At 27.9% G+C, this 21745-nt stretch overlaps 6 protein-coding genes across 6 annotated transcripts; all 6 read left to right on the forward strand.

The window, feature by feature from the left end:
- Positions 1–5791: 5791 nt before the first annotated feature.
- OCT59_029152 (uncharacterized protein) lies at positions 5792–6479 on the forward strand (the record flags this gene model as incomplete). The annotated part of the gene is made up of 3 exons (XM_066141863.1): positions 5792–5809; positions 5921–6177; positions 6248–6479. 3 exons carry the CDS (start codon positions 5792–5794, stop codon positions 6477–6479), a joined length of 507 nt encoding a protein of 168 aa, XP_065994520.1.
- A 79-nt stretch (positions 6480–6558) lies between these two features.
- On the forward strand, positions 6559–7440 carry OCT59_029153 (uncharacterized protein; the record flags this gene model as incomplete). The annotated part of the gene is made up of 1 exon (XM_066141872.1): positions 6559–7440. One exon carries the CDS (start codon positions 6559–6561, stop codon positions 7438–7440), a length of 882 nt encoding a protein of 293 aa, XP_065994521.1.
- A 1297-nt stretch (positions 7441–8737) lies between these two features.
- On the forward strand, positions 8738–10410 carry OCT59_029154 (uncharacterized protein; the record flags this gene model as incomplete). The annotated part of the gene is made up of 3 exons (XM_066141880.1): positions 8738–9147; positions 9432–9601; positions 9992–10410. The coding sequence occupies 3 exons, from the start codon at positions 8738–8740 to the stop codon at positions 10408–10410; spliced, it is 999 nt and encodes a 332-aa protein (XP_065994522.1).
- Positions 10411–12901: 2491 nt separating this feature from the next.
- OCT59_029155 (uncharacterized protein) lies at positions 12902–13355 on the forward strand (the record flags this gene model as incomplete). The annotated part of the gene is made up of 2 exons (XM_066141887.1): positions 12902–13018; positions 13254–13355. 2 exons carry the CDS (start codon positions 12902–12904, stop codon positions 13353–13355), a joined length of 219 nt encoding a protein of 72 aa, XP_065994523.1.
- A 418-nt stretch (positions 13356–13773) lies between these two features.
- On the forward strand, positions 13774–15308 carry OCT59_029156 (uncharacterized protein; the record flags this gene model as incomplete). Its single annotated transcript, XM_025326752.1, has 2 exons — positions 13774–14027; positions 14111–15308. The coding sequence occupies 2 exons, from the start codon at positions 13774–13776 to the stop codon at positions 15306–15308; spliced, it is 1452 nt and encodes a 483-aa protein (XP_025174576.1).
- A 4598-nt stretch (positions 15309–19906) lies between these two features.
- Positions 19907–21451, forward strand: OCT59_029157 (uncharacterized protein; the record flags this gene model as incomplete). The annotated part of the gene is made up of 3 exons (XM_066141900.1): positions 19907–20160; positions 20245–21191; positions 21405–21451. The coding sequence occupies 3 exons, from the start codon at positions 19907–19909 to the stop codon at positions 21449–21451; spliced, it is 1248 nt and encodes a 415-aa protein (XP_065994524.1).
- Positions 21452–21745: the final 294 nt, after the last annotated feature.

Genomic DNA, 21745 nt, shown 5'->3' on the forward strand with positions numbered 1-21745 from the left:
GGTAAATTTTTCATCTCAGATAACAAAAACGAAGTTGTCACATAAAGTACATAACCTAAAAGAGAAGTTTGTCATAGAAATGAGATAATTGGGAATAATTAACATTTGAGATATCTTTAATTTACCTTTCGTAGCTCGCCCTTTACCTCTCCAATTGTGGTCGCGGTACTTTTGTCGCCTTTGGATGATTCAGTATCAGTATCACGGTAGGGTGAGTGAATTTTTGCCCTAGCAGCAGCTAAATGGGCGTAATATACCGGAGGTACCTATTTAAATACAATAAGATATTTATCATTTACTACATAAAATGATAAAAAATGTAATTTAAAACTTTACCAAAGATACTGCACGTGTACAACGCGCATATACATAACAAAGATTATAAGATAACATTTGTAACCTAAATTATTAATTATATATTAGTTACGCATATCAATTATTATTAAATTAGATTAAATTGACTTACCTATTTGCATCAAACCCGTTTTCGTCATATAAAACACGATAATGGGCTGGCCGAGACGTTCCCAGCAGTCCAGCATGACTTAATAAATCTGGTAAGGATTTAAAGTCATTTAGAAATGCTACAGAATTTATACATCAATGTACAATTTAATTACTTACAAAAATCAAATTCAAATGGATGTGTAATGTCCATATCAACAACAGTGCCAGGAATACAATTTCCCGTTCTATCGCCGCCATGAATTGGGAAAAGACGTGTGTGGTGTCTCTTCTGCACCACAACAAACGTGATATTGGGTTTATAACTAGCCTCAAGACTTCGACACGCGGCTGTAGTAATTAAATAGATTAACGAAAAGCATGAATAAATCTAAGAATAATATGTTTCAATTACCTCTAATCGCGGTTAGTTCACATTCTAATACCTCCATAAATTGACTCTCTGAAACTCCGTCTCGGTAAAATAAAATTTTTTTGGGTTTTAACCCACAAGTTTGATAAAATGCTTTTAACGATTCCTTAACCATATTTTCCAAATCTATTATTATTTCGGTACCGCCGGTTTGAACCCTAAGTGACGCTGCATAACGTGATGCCTTAACGTTCATGGAACCACACAGGGCAGCATAAGATGGACTTTCATCATCGGCTGAAGAGATGCAAAAAACATAAATATATTAGTAAAATAATTCGTGTGAAAAAAAAAAAAATTACAATTTACCAGTCGCCGTAGGATGAGTAACGTCTGCGCCCATCAAAATAGTAGGATCATCTATCAAAAATTGAATATGTTCGGGAATGAGAAATGAATTCTCTCCTCCAAGTTTAACGTTCATCTTTAGGCAAACATTCGCACAATATTGTTTTTTTGGGTTTTTCATATGTATACTTTGGATACACTGTGTTGCGACACCAATAGCTGTTTCGCTAATACGTTTAATTTCGGCATATAATTCTGGTCCAGCATTTGGGAGAATACAAAGAATAAGCTGTGGTTTAATTACCCTCGCCTTTTCTTTAGCATTCAAATAGGCTTTGTTTAATGATTCCTCAATATTTCCTATAGGATTTCCGCGACATATAGGAGGATCTCTATCTAAAATGTTCTGTTATATATGATTAGAAACTTGAATGATTCATACAAAAAGGGTTGATATCATTTAACTTACCATTCCAGTATCTTGACACGTATTAACTAATTCTCTCACAAAAAACTTAATAGCTTGATCAGGTAAGTGCTTATAATTAGAAAAGACCATAACTGACCATGAGCTGAGGGTGGCACCATTTGCTACTTTTTTATCTCGTAAATTCCACGCTCCACCATTCGGCCGGACACGATGCTCCCTTGACGACTGATGGTATTGAATTGTTGGAGTAGGGAGAATCCTAGCGTTCACCTATAAATTATTGTTATTAAAAATATTCCTATGATGCAACAATAATATTTCAAACCTACCACAGCCATATCTTTTGATACTTCCATCCCGAATTGTTTAAGGTACTCGTTACCTTTATAATTTAATATATTGAGACCATCATGGATCTTATTTGCCCGAACGTTCGGATTTTGACGAGTAAATTTCATCATTTCATCTGTTAGATTCTTATCCAATTTCCGCATATATCGTTGTTGCTGTTATACGAAATAACAAATTTTTTTAATAAAAACATTTCTTATAATCATATGATATCACTAGATGAATATATAATTACCGGAATTACGTCACAAACTTCTAATGGAAGATAAACGGTTTTCCTTACGACAACACAAGGAAGAAATGGGTATATTAAACGTTTATTGAATTGATTTTGAAAATAGGTTTTCACATCAATCCTACTACCGTCCTTATCAAACGTAGTATGAGAAGCTGGAGTCTTAGTTAATTTCTCAATCTTAAATTTTCGTTTATTTTCCGGGTTATGATTATCTCTTATTTTAAGATTTTTTATTCTCTTCTCAACTTTTTGACGGTCTTTATCTGATAATCCTTTACGTAGATCATTGGGAGATCTAAGATCCAATATTTTTGCAACCATCCGAATAAGTGGACCTTCTTCATAGAAGGCGGTAGCACTTAAGTCTATGTTTATCATCATTTTACCCCTTGCAGGACGTGCTGATTGGTAATACCCCTGCCAAGCCTCAATACCCCCAAAGAGTGATCTAGCTCCCTGCGGAGTGTAAAATGAATTACGTACAGTAGGATATTTTGCAGAAATCTCGTGACTGATAATGATGTCCATTGCCGTTATTGCTTATTACATAAATATGAACATAATCTATTATGAGATTCATTCTTATTTAAGAAAGAAAGAAAGGAATAAACTTACCCATTTGGCAATTTTCAGTCATCCTGCTTTTTGCGAATAAAAATTGGAATAGGTCCTCCATGTCAATATCTCTAGCTTTTCTTATTGTAATTCTGAAATCTTCAGGTGGACGTTTTCTTGCCACGGGCACGTTACCTTCCTCTAATTTTACCTAATTATAAATTAAGCTTAACGTTAATAATTTCAAAGCCATAAAAAAGTAAAAATAAACTTCAAGATATTTTACGTCAAAACTTTTGCCTTCAAATGGTAATGGCTTGTGTGTAAACATATTTGTTCTTCCTATAAACATTTACAATTGGTTAGTAAATATTAATTTCCCCCTTTTAAATACAAGCATATATTTAGACATCATATAGCATAATATTCTAAAAAAAGGAATTAGTATGTAATACAATTTGGTATCGCTATATTATAAAATTACATTCATTTTGTTTTAGATATTTGTAACGAAAAATATTTTTTTTTTTTTACCGAATACGTACCATCGAATACTGGTCTTACACCCCCAAGAGCTTCTTGGTTTTTCTCCGAAAAAAGGTTAAATACTTTCCTATTTAATCGCGGGGGTACCTCAGGTTTTATCGTTACATCATAATGTATAATTTTCGTTTTTTGCATCTTAGTAACTTCAAAGAAGTTTGCTCGAACTTTTATTGGCTCTCCTTCATTACCAATACCTGGTCTTTTTATAATTTGAAAAGTTTCTTTTTCCATATTATAAAATTAACGAAGATAATATAAATGGTAATAAATAAAAATATTTTTTAATTTCTTTTTCGTGACTTGAGATAAAGAAAGATATTAAAAGTGATTGAAATTTTTTTTTTTTTTTTTTTTTTTAAATAGAGTTTTTCCGGAATTCGGCCAAATTTATAATTCTGACCAGAATTATGACTCGATAAGATGATCATTGCTTTTTGGCGATAGCCGTTCCAACAAATTCTTAAAACCGACCGGACTTTCCGACGATCATTGGTCTAAGGACGAAACAAAATCGGAAAAGTTCACAAGGTCCTTAACAAAAGTTCGTATTTGACACCAGACATAACACCAACTTATTTTTTACTCCTTTACCTTCGGTTTGAGACTTTTTTCTCGGGGGTTGATAAGAAGAAAAGTATTTTAGGCCTTTTGCAAGAATTTTACTCACCTGCGGTCAAAAAGCGTTCTAAACCTTACAAAATACAAGGTTTCTTTGAACTACAGAAGTATCGGACGGTGAACTAGAAGTTTTGAACGGAGACAGACAACTTTTTTTCTCTTTGACTACTTGTGGACTTGGACTTGGACCGTCTTTGGGCTTCGGATTTCTAGGGATTCTTGGGAATTTTTTTAGTTCTGTGGCGCAGTACAAATTTGACAACAACAAACTAGGAAGTTTTGGATTCTCGTCCGCACCAATAAGTTTCGACAGAAATGGCGCAATCGATCAGCGGTCACGTAGTCTCGCAAATTATGAACCACACATTAGAGTTTGGAACCGGTTCTATTTTCGAAAACCGATTTAAAACGGGTGCAACCGGTTCAATCTGTTTCAAACTGGTTTCGCAAAACCCGATTGAAACCGAATAACCATCTGGTTTATATTTGATAATTCTGTCCAGAATTAAATGTGATCGGCATAAATCTGGCCAAGTTATAATTCGACCAGAATCACAAATCTTGTGTAACACAATACTTTGCCACACTCCGATCACCAAAAGACGTCATCAGTATTCTCCATACGTTATCGGACCGGATTTTTGGATTAGCTGGACTCATCTGCTCAAGGTTAACTTCTCGGTAGTGTTCGTGATGCGTCTACTTCCTCGGCGGGAGTACGCACAGTATCCCAATCATGGAGGTTTCAGTTTTGTGACCTGGCTAGGGAAAGGTCGGTCATGATGGGGAGGGAATGCATGGTTTACTGCCGGGAGCCCGTAATGAAGGGTAGGTAGTTAGTTGGAGTCGGTAGGTTGTGTGTTCCGTTTTCCAGAGCGACGTCAGTTGGTGTTATAGTTTAGTTTTTTAAATATTTTTTGTTTTATTTTTTTGGATGGCCATATGGTGTTATTTTATTTAGTTTTGTATTTTATTTATTATCTGTTATAGATAGACTGGTTAGTTATAGGGTTATCGTTGTCTGACGGTACCTCTATGTGTTATGAGTGTTTTTATACACCAAATAAATAAATAAAAATGCGTTGCTATTTTTTTTTTTAAAAAAAAAAAATTTTTAAAACCGGAAGTAACAATAAATTTAAAACATTATTCTGGCTAGCGCTATAAAATTGGCCCGAATTACTGCCCCAATGGATTAGGGTTTGGTTCATACCAATTTTATCAATCCACTTTCGAAATTAAAGAAACTATTAAATTAACAAATAATTTCTAGATTCTAATAAGTTTTTTACTGGAGGTCAGAATTATCAATTTTTACCGGCACTATATTTTTTTAATGCTGGTCGATCGTCATAATTTCAGTCACAGGTGATCATCACCCCGGTGATAGTTAGAAAAATTCTTCTAATAATTCCTCATAAAATTGACTTTTATAGTTTTCCATATAACAAATTGATATAATTTTAACAATGTTTTAATTAAATGATTACTTAATTATTACTTACATCACCCAGATAAAATAGACAAGATTGCTCATTATTTTAATTAAGTTCATAGGATATTTTGATAGTAAAATCGATTTTGGTGAAACATCACAAAGATTTCGTCTTGAATAATCAAAATCAAAATTAAAAATTTTTGAATTAATACTTTGACTGCTTGTATATAGTGCTTCGATCCGGATGGGTTTTTAACGGATCGATCCGCGGTTTACTACGGGTTGGCATGAGTTGGAGCTATAAGTTTGGCCAAAATTAATAAAATTTGTGGAAGGATAATTTTTTTAAATCTGACAAAAATTATAGTTTGACAAAAATAATAGAAAAATGTTGTGATGCTAATTAACGGATCAATCCGGATCGAAGCGCTACTTGTATACTTCACAATAATGGCAAATATTAAAATGGTAAGTCGCACGGAATTTGTGACATCCAACATTTAATGGGGATTCGCAAACTTTATTATTAAAAAAAAAGTTGTTTTCTTTCTTATTCTTTTTCATATTATAATTTAACAGAAAATGTCCAAGCAATTTTTTCCAAATTTAAGTCAAAACTATATTGAGATTTTGAATGATGATGAATATTATGATATTACTATTGAAGTCGGTGAAGATCCAAATGTAAAAATATTTCGTTCACATATGATTATTCTGTATTACCGTTCTCCATTTTTACGACGAACTTTGGCTTCCAACAAAAAGAATGATAATGGTGTCTTGTCTCATGTTAAGTTACCAAACATTTCACCAGATATCTTTCAAATTATTTTAAAGTAAGTTTATATTGCTAATTCTTATTAGTATTTTAAATATTTTATATTTATTACATTTTTTATTATTTAGATACATTTATGGTGGTGTTATTTCATTAAATGAACAAGAACCTTCAAAGATTTTAAAAGTTTTGGTCGCTGCTGATCAACTACTGCTTCAAGAATTAATTGATTATTTGCAAACATATTTAATTGAAAATAAATCTGAGTGGATGGAACAATACTTTGAACTTATTTACCAAGCAAGTTTTCAATCTAATTCTTTATTAGAACTTCAACAATATTGTACAAGTTTCATTTGAAAAAATATTTAAATCACTTGATTTTACCTCACTTTCTGAGAAATCATTGATTTCGCTTATTAAAAGAGATGATTTACAAATGAAAGAAATTGAAATTTGGGATCATGTATTAAAATGGGGACTTGAAAAAAATCCTACACTTCTTTCAGATCCTACTGCTTGGTCAGATGATGATTTCAAAATGATGGAAAATACTTTACAACATTGTTTACCTTTTATTAGATTTTTTAGTTTATCTTCGGAAGATTTCTTTCAAAAAGTTCGACCTTATAAAAAACTTTTAAAACGTCAACTTTATGAAGAGTTATTAGAGTCATATTTAAATCCTAATAGTAAACCAAATTATAATATTTTACTTCCTCGATCTAGAAATATTGATGGAATTATTGATTCAAAAATTGTTAATTTAAATATTGCATCTTTAATTTCTAGATGGATTGATAAAATTGATATTAAAAGCAAATATGCTTATGCAAGAGAATTATATTTACCATATGAATTTAAATTACTCTTAAGGGGAAGCCGAGATGGATTCACTCCTAGAAAGTTTCATAAATTATGTGATAACAAACTTTATACTGTAACATTTGCTAAAATAAAAGAAACAGAAGAAATTATTGGAGGATATAATCCTTTAGAATGGAAATCAAATGGTAAATTTGTTAAAACCAAAGATAGTTTTATATTTTCTTTTAAAAGTAAAAATAATTTTAAAGATTCAATTTTAAGTCGTATAAAAGATTCGGATCATGCGTTGTTTTGCGGTAGTAATGTTGGACCTAAATTCGGTACTGATGATTTTGATATGATTGCGATGGAAGATTCAAAAGAATATGAATATTTAAGATGTTTACAACGAAGTTATGAAAAAAAGATAAGAGATACGGAAGATAAGTTTTCAATAGAAGATTATGAAGTATTTCAAATTATAGAGAAAGATGATCAATACTCAAATAATTAATTTTCTTTGCTTATTTTATATTAAATAAACTTTATAATTTATTATATTTTAGTATATTTAAATTGAATAATTAAATGTAATAATTATGGATTCACTAAATATGAAGCATTTTATTTACAAAACCATAATATTGTATTTTCACTCCAGTTTACTTGTTTGATACTGTTTATTATTATAGACTACAAATAACTTACAATATTAAATAAGTTCTGGCAATTACTTAGTATTTTGACACACAATTTTTTAATTTACATTTACATTATTACTTCAGGCGTAAATTAATATTCTTATAATTTAATAAATTGGAGAATCTAACATTTTCCTATATTCCATGTTTACGGTCCTATATATAATACCAATTATATTGTTTATGTTGACTCATTGTTTGAAATGATGTCTTTCTCCATTTTAAAGGAATAATTTATTTTCTGTATACACATTGCGAGTACGAGATTATATTTGTCATTTAAATTTTGTTATGATATAAAATTGGTAAATTAGAATCACTTATTTGCTATTAAATTTCTAATGTTCAAAGTATATCATATTATCATATGGTTCTTATTACAGTATACCAAAAAAAAAAAAGAATCATAAACTTAACATACATTTGGATAATGGTTTGATAAAATAAGTTGACAGCTTGACACAATTGTGAATTTATAAAATGTATATAATTATATAGTTTTAATTAGCTTTCTTATAATTTGAAATACTTGTTTTCAAATTCTATTTAAAGTAAAATAAAGCGACTTGAGAAAGATTTGATTATGCAGTTTATATACAATATTATTCAAATTTTAATAAAGAATTATTATATTGCAAATAATCAACTAATTCTTATTTGATTAGCAGCTGTCAATACAAAATTTCTGAAATTCATACTCATTTAATAAAATGATATCACCATAAATATATCTGTATTATTATTAAATTAACTTGCTATAAAATAACCAAGTTATTATTGAAAACTAAATGTTACTTTATAAGAATTTGGTAAGATATTTGGCAACTTGACGTGGGTAAAGGCGCCGTCATATAAGTTGGTTCATCTTTAAAAATGAACGTTTTATTAAAAGAAAAAAAAAATAATTTTTTATGTTGTAATCTGCTAAAATATTACAATAATATTGTATTCTAGAAATATATAAATTAAATATGAATGAGTGACAAAGGATCTAAATCTTATACATCATTTCTCAAGTCTATTGGTTAGAGGATGAAATAGGAATGATTTACATGTTATTTGTTGTCTTTTTATGGAATACTAAATAAAAATTGTACAACGCCGAAAAAAATGAAAGCAAACTTCTTTTCTCCTTTTCCTTTACCAAACAATCCAAACATGGCATGTTCAAAAATATTTTCAGGAGATTTACCTGAATTAACAGAAGAAATTATACAGTATTTTAGAAAAGATTTTTCAACATTATATTCATGTATTTTAGTTAATAGATTATGGTGTCGTCTAGCAATTCCATTATTATGGGAAGATCCATTTTCAGCTCCTACTCAAAATCATCATTGTATTAAAACTTATTTTTGCTTTTTAAGTGAAGACAGCAAAGCAAAACTTAATGAATATGAAATTAATGATAATTTAATACTTTCAAATACACTATTCAATTATCCTAGTTTTATTAAATACTTGGATATAAAAAAAATTTGTCGTTCTATTAAATATTGGAATAGTACTTTAGCTGATGGGTACAATAATGAGTTAGGAAAGTTAATTTATAGGTCATTATTTGAAGTGTTTATTGAAAATGAAGGAAATTTACAGTCTTTTGAAGTTATACTGAATACGAGTGTTGATCATTATTATTTTGGGGATAATATGGATTTGATTTTACAAAATCCAAATTTTACATACAATATCAGAAATTTAAAATTAAATTTTAATCCTATTATTTTTCAAAATTACATTCCATTTTTGACATTTTTATGCTCTAATGCAAATCAATCTTATCTATTGTTTTTACTAAAAATAGAATTAATAATTATTCATTAATTGAAAAATATTTATCACAAATAATTATTTCCCAACATAATCTTCAAAAAATTTCATTTGAATATAATACCAACCCATTTTTATCATTAAAAGATTCTAATTGTTCTAATACTTTAAATACAATTATATTTTTTTCCATTGATTTTGAGAGTATAGTTAATATTTTTCAAGAAGTTTTTAATCAATTGAATGTTTTAGAATCTTTTCATATTATTTATTGTTATTCTTTAAATTTTGAGCTTATTCAACAAATAATCAAGGTTATTAAACCTTTTAAGTTGAAATCTTTGTTTATTAAAGAAATATTACATATTGAATCATTATTATTACTATTACAGAAATTTAGTGATTGTTTAGAAAATTTTGGATTTGGGTTTATGAATGAAGAATATAATGAATCAAAACAACAATTATTTGAATTTATTATGAAATATTGTAAAAAGATTAGATATTTTGAATCAGGTGTACCTAATTACGATAATATTTACTTATTCATTGAAAATAATCAACATAATAATATTAATTATCTTACTATTAAAGTGGATTATATCGATCATTATACTGTTTATAATAAATTGAGTTCAACTGTATTACAAAATTTAGGTCAGGTTCTTCCTTCTAAATTAGAATATTTATGCTTAACTCTTTCTATTAAGACAAGTGATTTGGAAATATTTTTAAAAAATTCACAAAATACTTTTATTGAGAAATTATTAATTAGAAATATAGTAATGGATGAAATTGGAAATATTTCATTTTGTATTAAGAAATATATTATGAAGAAGGAAAGGTTTAAATATTTGGCTATATTAAGTCTTGACGATAATGCGGATGAAAGTGATTTGTTTTTTTTAAAAGATGAAGTAAATGAATTTAAATTACATAATATTATAGTTCAAAATTATGATGTTTTACATATTAATGAATATGATTATATAAATAATCATTTACAATATTAATAAATAAATTATATTTTTAAGTATCACCTAAATAGGAGATGTATGATGTCATCTATTTATAAATTAGAATTATAAAAAAGTATTTTGTTATAATTAATCACTAGAGAACTAATTTTTTGTTACAAAAAGAAATACCAATGGTGTAATCTTCTCATGGTAAAATTGTTCTATGCTACTTTGCTCGTAGTGTGCTCTAACGTTTACGTCAAATAGGTTGATCCCATGTTCCTTTCTATAGTAAATCTTAGCATCTCCTGTAAAATTTTCTGATTGTTTGTACTTTGTAGTAGTTACGCTGTAACTTCTTGGGAGTTTTTCTCTTTCCCAGATGTAAGTCATTGCCTCCAGTTCAGTTTTGAAGTGTCATATGTTAATGATATAGCTAACACCATAACATTTGTTGTGAATTTCTTTAGTGGGACCTTCTTCTTTTTGTTGTTATCGGAAATAAAGTTCTTTTAATTGGTCATGTTTAAAAACAAGGATCACGTGGGATTATATTGCTTGAGTGCGTTTGATTAATGTTCTTTTCATGTTCTTTTACATCGAAATCAGGAATTTGACATAACATGGGCATAATTACATGAACCTTGAAATGTCTTTTGAGAATTAGGATTAAATCCCTCATAAGGATTATTGCAGTATATGAAAAATCCAAGGTAGATCACGTAAGCCTTATACCTTACAATTAGTAAATTTTTTTTAATGGATGAGCAAAATGGTTAAATAAATTTTAATTAATCTAAGATTATTCGTTCAATTTTAATTTATTTATTTGTCAACCTTTAAAAATGGAAAAACACGTCTATTTTTATATTTTTGTATAAAATCTGACATATGTCGTAGTTTTCTATTATTATCTGAAGTGGACGTTAATTTATTTTTAAGCGCCAATAATTTATCTTTTAAAAGTGTACGTAAACGGTGAAAATAAAGAGTAACTGTAGACTTGGGAAATTGCCTATTAAGAGAAAATACATGTGAGATAATTTCCTAACAGAAAATTTAAATTCTGTTTAAAGGATATGTCTGTTCATGTGCATTAATAGTGATTGGTTAAAATTTTGTCATGTCAGTGGCAAAAGCCGATCATCCATTAATACATGAAAACTATGTAAAATAAGTATATTATTATTGTACGACCTGACCATAATAGAAAAGTTTATCAATAGTCTATATAAGTTTATTTTAACAAATTTTATTTTAATATAGATGAAGACTATTAAAAATTCTTACAAGGAAATACTTTTAATAATTGCAATATAACTTTTTACTTTTAAATAATAGTGTTTATTGCAAAATGAATAACTCCTCCTACTAACAGCAATAATAAATAATATATAATATATAATTTATCCGATGCTATAATTTTTAATCTCATGTTATGGCGTATGATAATTTCTAATATGATAGAACATGCTTGCTTTAAAGTGAAATTTTATAACGTTATATAAATGTAAAAAAAAAAAAATAATTGGCAACTTTAATTATTAAATATTCAATTGATTTTTCATGTCAAAATCAAGACTATTTTAATAATTATGGTATCATTTAACTATGATTTATTATAAATTCGCAATACGAAATTTTTAACATATGAAATTATTGATCGGATAGTTATAATAAATTTAAATTTTATTGATATAAAAACCTGGACGGTCGGGCCAAAAAAGCAAATTATGATATGAAAACCAATCTTATAATTTTGCGTTATCTATCCTGGATATTTTGGGCAGAATTAAAAATGCCATGAAACTCCGCCCATTAATATTTGCTAATGCTGGTGCGGTGAAAATCACCTGCGGTGAGATTTAGCAATACCCAATATAATTTGTTTCTTTTCTACATTGTGAAAGTTCTCCGTCATAATAACTTTTTACAAGCATCCGAATATATTGATTCTTAGAAAGGAAATCTGGGTTTTCCTCAAGAATCTTTTTAGTCGAAGTACGGATTCGAGAACACTACATTTTTGGCATTTCATTATCATTTTTCAGATGCAAATTGATAAACTCTCCTTTTATTTTATTCTTGCGAGGGTTCATTCCGCTGTAATCGCAACAGTTTTAACCATTTTTGCGAATCTTAGTAGTCTTATAGCCGATTTTGCGATTTAACGATTTATAGTGATTTGTTTCAAGTATATATATTAAAGTAAATATATTCGTTTTTCGTGGGTTAGACAGACGAGTGAAAGGTACTAATTCCGATCGAATTTTCATTTTCATAGTCCGGCAATAGGACGGGATTTCAGGTCGATTGGGGACGTCATAGCTAACTATCCGGAGCAACGATCAACAGCTCGGAAGATGTTTGTCGAATCACATGTATTTACTCCTGTGTTACAAAATAAATGCGTCATACGACAGGATCTGTACAATAGATGAATTCAAATAAAACTTTTTTACTCTTGGTCTCACATATCGCTAGTTTGTACCAATAACATTTCGTAAAAACCAGTATATGAGTCAAAAACGTCTATAATGTTATCATGGATTTCGCTGTAGTTATTGATAGTGAAAAGTTGGTTAGCCACCTCAAAGAGGCTATAAAGACGAAAAACCAAAATTTTAATAGAGTAGAGGCTAACGAACTCAGGCTTTGGAAGGTTGAATTTAATGAACACTGATGCAACTCACGAAAAATGAATAAGTTTATTCTAATGTATATACTTGAAACAAATCACTTTAAAACACCAAAATGTGTAAATATCATACTAATGAAGAATTATGTAACAATATCGTTATAGGTGATCCGACTCGGAATCTTCCTAAACCCATCAATTATCGTCCCGGATATGATATGGATTATGTTCGTGCATATTACTAGAGTAAATTTTCTAGATTGGGGCTTATTATGGTAGAAATAATAGATTAACCGAAGCGGGAAAGGAATTTGACGCATTATCAGTTGTGAAACCTGGTCAGACAATGGTCAGACCTTAACTTCTTGGTTGTATTTAACAATCACAAATTATAGTTTATATCATCGATTCTGCTTATTTGTGGGATTTGGAGAAGGTAAGATGGTTAATTCTGCCTATTATCGACCTAGAGTTCATAAAATAAAATGGCTTCTTGCTTCGATTGTTGGAAATCAGTAAAGATCGATGATGTGAAGCCAAAAAGATATATCTTGAACGTTGGCGTTGTTCATATCTATGAGGTTAAAGCTAGAGATTCGATGAAGCATCATTAATACTTTGCAGTAATGATAGTAGGACAAAATATTTAAAATGGTAAGTTGCATGGAATTTGTAAACTGATCGACATCCAATATTTAATGGATTTGCAAACTTTATTTTTAAAAAAATTTTTTTATTTACTCTCTTACACTTTTTCACATTGCAATCTAATAAAAAATATGTCCAAGCAATTTTTTCCAAATTTAAGTCAAAATTATATAGGGATTTTGGAAGATGATGAATATTATGATATAACTATTGAAGTTGGAGAGGATCCAAACGTAAAAATATTTCGTGCACACATGATTATCCTGTGTTACCGTTCTCCATTTTTACGTCGAACTTTGTCTTCTAACAAAAAAAATGATAATAGTGTCTTGGCTCACATTAAATTCTCAAATATTTCACCAGAAATTTTTCAAATCATTTTAAGGTAAGTTATGTTCTAATTTTATTAGATAATTTTGAATATTTCATATTTCAGTATTTGTCATAAATCTTTTTCTTTTTATTTAGATATATTTATGGTGGTATCATTTCTTTAAATGAACAAGAACCTTCTGAAATTTTAAAAGTTTTGGTTGCTGCTGATCAACTATTTCTTAAAGAACTAATTGATTATTTGCAAAAATATTTGATTGAAAATAAATCTGAGTGGATGGAACAATATTTTGAACATATTTACCGAACAAGTTCACAATCTAATTCTTTATTAGAACTCCAACAATATTGTATAGATTTTATGGCTAAATCTCCTGAAAAAATATTTAAATCACTTGATTTTACCTCTCTTTCTGAAAAGTCTTTGGTTTCGCTCATTAAAAGAGATGATTTACAAATAAAGGAAGTTGAAGTTTGGGAACATGTATTAAAATGGGGACTTGGAAAAAATCCTACGCTTCTTCCAGATCCTACAATTTGGTCAGATGATGATTTCAAAACGATGGAAAATACTTTGCAACATTGTTTACCTCTAGTAAGATTTTTTAGTCTTTCATCTGATGATTTTTTTCAAAAAGTTCGACCTTATAAAAAACTTTTAGGGCATCAAACTTACGAAGAGTTATTGGAATCGTATTTAAATCCCGATAGTGAACCAAATGATAATATTTTACTTTCTAGATATAGAAACATTGGTGGAATTATTGATTCAAAAATTGTTAATTTAAATATTGTATCTTTAATTTCAAGATGGATTGATAATGATATTGGAAGTAAATTTGCTCACACAAGAGAGTTATATTTACCATACGAATTTAAATTATTATTAAGAGGAAGCCGAGATGGATTTACTCCTAAAAAGTTTCATGAATTATGTGATGGTATACCTCATACTGTAACATTTATTAAAATAGGAAGAACAGAAGAAATTATTGGAGGATATAATCCTTTAGAATGGAAATCATCTGGTGGATATTGTAAAACCAAAGATAGTTTCATATTTTCTTTTAAAAATAAGGTTAATTTTAAAGATTTAATTTTAAGCCGTGTAGATGATGCAAGTAGTGCATTGTTTTATAAAGATATGTATGGGCCCACATTTAGTAATGACATTTGTTTGTATGTGAAAAGGAAGAATGATGGTTCAAAAGATTATGAGTTTTGTCGATGTAAACAATCAAGTTATAAAGAAAAGTTAAGAAACACAGAAGATTACTTTTCAATAGAAGATTATGAAGTATTTCAAATTAAAAAGAAAGATGATAATATTTAAAATTATATATTTTTACGCAATTGTTAAATTAACATATTATTTTTCTCAAATATTATCTTCATGTTTCTACTCTGTTTTTCTGTTTTTGAATAAAATCTATATATTTAACAATCTATTGTGAAGTCTGATTAAGGGTTTTGAAAATAAAATTGCTAAAAAAATAAATAAAAAAATAAATTTATTAATTGTTAATAATTTGAAATAATGCAGTATGGAAGCAATCCTATGTTAGTGATATATTTACTACGTTTTAATTTGGTTAAAATTGATGATAATTAGTCAATAAAGGAGTTATTTGAGTTGGCACATCCACAATTCCTACATACAATTTTTTCCATCATTCAATATTTGGTTCATCAATAACGGTAAGAACCGACGTTGATATACAGTATCTCCAGGTTTTTCTCTTCAAATGTAAAAATAGCGTTTCAACCAACTTTTTATATTGTTCGAATCATCAGAGGCAAATTTAATTCATTACAACAATTTTATATAATAAACTAGATTAGGTTTATATGTGGCCAGACTGCTTAAGACTACTTTGCTAATAACTTAAAATTTTTAAAATGTATTTTAAAATTAATATTACAGTACATTATATACAAACCATGTTAAGATACTCGTTATTGGTCTTGTAGGGACATTTTAATATAACATTAATTGTAATATTAATTTATTAACATATATATTTAACATATTGAAAAATATACTGTAAAATTTATTGTAGAATTTATTTAAAAATATTAAATACTCAACTACTTTAAAAATACTAAACGATTTGAAATTTAAGTTGAAAGAATATTGTCCACATTTCAACCTGCAAAAAAATGAAAAAGAAAAATGTCAATGAAACATTTCTAATAAATAAATAAAATCACCCTCATCACTCATACCCTTAGCTTATTCAATATACCTTTAAGCCAATTTCAACAAAGAGTTAAATCCTACAAAATAAAGAAATTATAATCATGTTGATTTAAACTCATTAATCCTGCAACTCGACAAGTTACGGCTAAAAAACTTAAAATAGTCATAAATGTATAAATTATAAAGTTACAATATAATTCATGTATAGATAATAAGTTGGTATTTTTTTTTTTTGAACAATACTAAGTTCACTTCTTTTTTATAGTTTCTCTTATGTTGTCCTTGAAACTGCTTTAGAAATGGATCAGATATTTGGCGTACTTGAAATGATTAATAATAGTGAAATTTACATATCAGCAGCAAATTTGCTTTTACAATGTTGCAAGGTATTTTATTAATTTAAAAACCATGGTATTGCAAGTTTTGCAATGTTCTAATCAAATAATTTTCTAAACAAATGATTATGGATTGTCGACATACCAAAATCGATTTTAGTGGAACTGACATGCATGTGTTTAAAGTCCTGGCAGACACAAAACATAGTCAAATTTCTGTTAAAGTAAGTGATACAATTTCGATTTTATAGTTCAAATATAAAATAGGAATTGAAGATATCTTTAAATTCGTGCTTAGCATTAGTTTAACAATAAAAAGTTGTGAGACCTATGTATATGATTATCTTGTAGATCAACTTCCTTGCGTTATTGAAAAATTATATTTGAAAAAAATATTTCTGATATATTACTAAGCGTACAGTATATTATCCAATGAAAATTACTAAAATCTTGGGTCTAAACCGGGTTATTCGAATTAAATATATTCGGGTCAGGTTAAAATCGGGTCATTTCTATTTTCGCCGGGTCGAGTCGGATATATTCTCCAAACCCGACCGAATCTGACCCGGTAGGAGCACTACATCGATCCAATGAATCTAATTATATTAACCCTTTTAATGATTTTAGAAATTTTAAACTTCAAGATTTTTTATATATTTTATTTTCTTCTAATTTTTCACATAGTGGAGGTTTTTATAATCATTTAGAATCTAATGTTTTTAATAATTATTCATTCACATTAACATAGACAATAGTTTTATTTTTATTTATAACGTCTAGTTCCTACATTTCTAAATATATAGAATCCTTAATATAGTTTTCTCATTTGTATATTTTTTTTTCGGTTCGTTATTACTATCCTCAATTGGTTGTAATTTTGGATAGGTCCTAGGGTTCTTTTAATTAGAAGTAAGGGTCCGGACTGGTTGGTTTTTTTTCCGGCCTTGACGGATGACAGGTCCTATAATGGAGTTTCCTTACCCTTTGGGTAGATTATACTCCTTTGATGCCCTTGCCAACTTCACATAAAATAAATAAAAAATAAATAAACGGAATAATGATAATTATTAAGTTTAAAAATTCAGTATAAATTCCGTATACACAATTTTCATTCCGTATACATTAATTTTTTAAAAAATCTTCAAAAATAAATTACTTATGAAATATACGGAATTGTGATACGGAATTTATTTTTTTTTATTTTTTTTTGTGATACGGAATTTATACAACCACATATAAAATGAATACAAAACGTGTCATTTCCGTACATAGATTTTTTATAGGGTCAAATAGGTGTAAATCTTAGCATCTCCTTTAAAATTTTCTGATTGTTTGTGGTAGTTACGCGGTAACTTCTTGGGAGTTTTTCTCTATCCCAGATGTAAGTTATTACCTTCAGTTCAGCTTTGAAGTGTCGTATGTTTAATGGTGTAGCTAACACCATAAAATTTTTTGTGGATTTTTTTAGTGGAGTGGAACCTTCTTCTTTTCGTTGTTATCGGAAGTAAAGTTTCTTTAATTGGTCATCTTAAAAACGATGGTCACGTGAGATTCTATTGCTTGAGTATGTTTGATTAATGTTCTTTTTCATGTTCTTTACATCGAAATCAGGATTTTGACATAACTTAAGCACAATTACATGAACCTTGAAATGTTTTTTGAGTATTAGGATTAAATCCTTTACAAGGATTATTGCAGTGTATGAAAAATCCAAGGTAGATCACGTAAGCCTTATACCTTACAATTAGTAAATTTTTTTTAATGGATGAGCAAAATGGTTAAATAAATTTTAATTAATCTAAGATTATTCTATTATTTAAAAAATATTGCATAAATATTTGACGATTTGGTTAGTTTCTTAAATTAAATACACATTCAAATTTAATTTATTTATTTGTCAACCTTTAAAAATGGAAAAACACGTCTATTTTTATATTTTTGTATAAAGCGCCAATAATTTGTCTTTTAAAAGTGTACGTAAACGGTGAAAATAAAGAGTAACTGTAGACTTGGGAAATTACCTATTAAGAGAAAATACATATGTGAGGTAATTCCCTAACAGAAAATTTAAATTCTGTGTGCATTAATGAAAATTTATAGCCGATCATCCATTAATCCATGAAAAATATGTAAAATATGTGATATTGTTCACGTATTATAATATTATTATCGTACGATCTGACCATAATAGAAAAGTTTATCAAGACTATTAAAAATTCTTACAAGGAAATACTTTTAATAATTGCAATATAACTTTTTACTTTTAAATAATAGTGTTTATTGCAAAATGAATAACTCCTCCTACTAACAGCAATAATAAATAATAAATAATATATAATTTATCCGATGCTATAATTTTTAATCTCATGTTATGGTCATATGTAACCGTATAATAATTCCTAATATAATAGAACATGCTTGCTTTAAAGTGAAATTTTATAACGTTATATAAATGAAAAAAAAAAATAATTGGCAATATTCAATTGATTTCTCACGTCAAAATCCAGACTTATTTAATAATTATGTATCATTTAACTATGATTTATTATAAATTCGCAATACGAAATATTTAACATATGAAATTATTGATCAAATAGTTATAATAAATATAAATTTTATTGGTATAAAAACCTGGACGAACGCGTCAAAAAAGCAAATTATGATATGAAAACCAATCTTATAATTTTGCGTTATCTATCCTGGATACAATATTATTTGGCTTTATTGTGTAGCATTAATTGTAAAGACGGTATACTTGGTCCGAACATTTATTTCGATTTTCGAAACTGTTATACAAACTGTTATTATAGTGTGCAACCAAAGGAATTGCGGTATCAAAAGGTTTTATATGAACTTGGCGTTGGTACCACTAATAAAATTATTGTTTACAAAAAAAAAGGATAACTTGTTGTGATATATAAATTTACTTGATAGAAAAAAAATGTTGTGGCGATATAGCATGTGACGGCTGTGGCGCGTCAACCAACCTCCGACGTTAGTTATCAATTGACGCAAATCAACACATATTTATTTATTTATAAAAAATTTCTTATCCGATAAATAATCATTTTTATGCCTAACTTTAACTTACAATAAAAAAAATAATAATAGTGCTTCGTAAAATTAAGTAATTAATTATGATAAATCAGATTCCTATATTTGCATTAGACTTACTATTAATACTTTTTTTTGGTTTTTTTTTATAATTTTTACGTAATAATCCTAATCCGTTGATCATTAAAAGTGGATGAAGTATTAACGTGGTTAGCCTATATTCTTAAAAAGGATGTCATCTGTTGGATCATTTAAATTCGTAACCTTAATTATTTTTTTTTTTTTTTTTTTTTTTTTTTTTTGTTCGTTTACATTTGTATTTTCGCAAATTTAATAAGAGAAATGTCCAAACAATTTTTTTCAGGGTTAAGTCAAAATTATATAGAGATTTTGGAAGATGATGAATATTATGATATAACTATTGAAGTTGGAGAGGATCCAAACGTAAAAATATTTCGTGCACATATGATTATCCTGTGTTACCGTTCCCCATTTTTACGCCGAACTTTGTCTTCTAACAAAAAAAATGATAATAATGTCTTAACTCACATTAAATTCTCAAATATTTCACCAGAAATTTTTCATATCATTTTAAAGTAAGTTATATTATAATTTCTATTAGGATAATAAATATTTCATATTTCAGAATTTATCATAAATCTTTTTTTTTTATTATTTAGATATATTTATGGTGGTATCATTTCTTTAAATGAGCAGGAGCCTTCTGAAATTTTAAAAGTTTTGGTTGCTGCTGATCAACTATTTCTTCAAGAGCTAATTGATTATTTGCAAAAATATTTGATTGAAAATAAATCTGAGTGGATGGAACAATGTTTTGAACATATTTACCGAACAAGTTTACAATCTAACTCTTTATTAGTACTTCAACAATATTGCACAAATCTTATGGCTAAATCTCCTGAAAAAATATTTAAATCACTTGATTTTACCTCTCTTTCTGAAAAGTCTTTGGTTTCGCTCATCAAAAGAGATGATTTACAAATGAAGGAAGTTGAAGTTTGGGAACATGTATTAAAATGGGGACTTGTAAAAAATCCTACGCTTCTTTCAGATCCTACAACTTGGTCCGATGATGATTTCAAAACTATGAAAAATACTTTGCAACATTGTTTACCTCTAGTAAGATTTTTTAGTCTTTCATCTGATGATTTCTTTCAAAAAGTTCGACCTTATAAAAAACTTTTAAAACATCAAACTTATGAAGAGTTATTGGAATCATATTTAAATCCTAATAGTGAACCAAATGATAATATTTTACTTCCTCGATATAGAAATATTGATGGAATTATTGATTCAAGAATTGTCAATCTAAATATCATTTCCTTAATTTCAAAGTGGATAGATAAAGTTGATGTGAAAAGCAAATACGCTTATGCAAGAGAATTATACTTATCATACGAATTTAAATTATTATTAAGAGGGAGCAAGGATGGATTTACTCCTAAAAAATTTCATGAATTATGTGATGGTATACCTCATACTGTAACATTTATTAAAATAAAAGGAACAGAAGAAATTGTTGGAGGATACAATCCTTTGAAATGGGAGTCACATAAGCAAGCTGTGTGGGGAGAAACCAAAGATAGTTTTATATTTTCTTTTAAAAGTAAGAATAATTTTAAAAATCCAATTTTAAGTCCTGTTAAAAATGTTAATTATTCATTATATTATAGAGATGTGTATGGGCCCACATTTAGTAATGACATGTGTATGTATGTGAAAGAGGGAGATGACGGTTTAAAAAATTATGAGTTTTGTCGATGTAAACAAAAAAGTTATAAAGAAAAGTTAAGAAACACAGAAGATTACTTTTCAATAGAAGATTATGAAGTGTTTCAAATTATAAAGAAAGATGATGATATTTAAAATTATTATATATTTTTACGCATCTGTTATATTAAAAATATTATTTTTATCAAATATTATCTTCATGTTTTTACTCCGTTCTTTTGTTTTTGAATAAAATTCATATATTTAACAATCCATTGTGAAGTCTAATTTAAGGGTTTTGAAAATAAAATTGCTAAAAAAATTTAAATTTATTAATTGTTAATAATTTGAATAAAGCAGCAAAGAAACAATCCTATGTTAGTGATATATTTATCAAGTTTTAATTTGGTTAAAATTCATGATAATTAATCAATAAAGGAGTCATTTGAG

This window comes from Rhizophagus irregularis, chromosome 9 (assembly GCF_026210795.1).
Source record: "Rhizophagus irregularis chromosome 9, complete sequence".
Taxonomy (NCBI): domain Eukaryota; kingdom Fungi; phylum Glomeromycota; class Glomeromycetes; order Glomerales; family Glomeraceae; genus Rhizophagus; species Rhizophagus irregularis.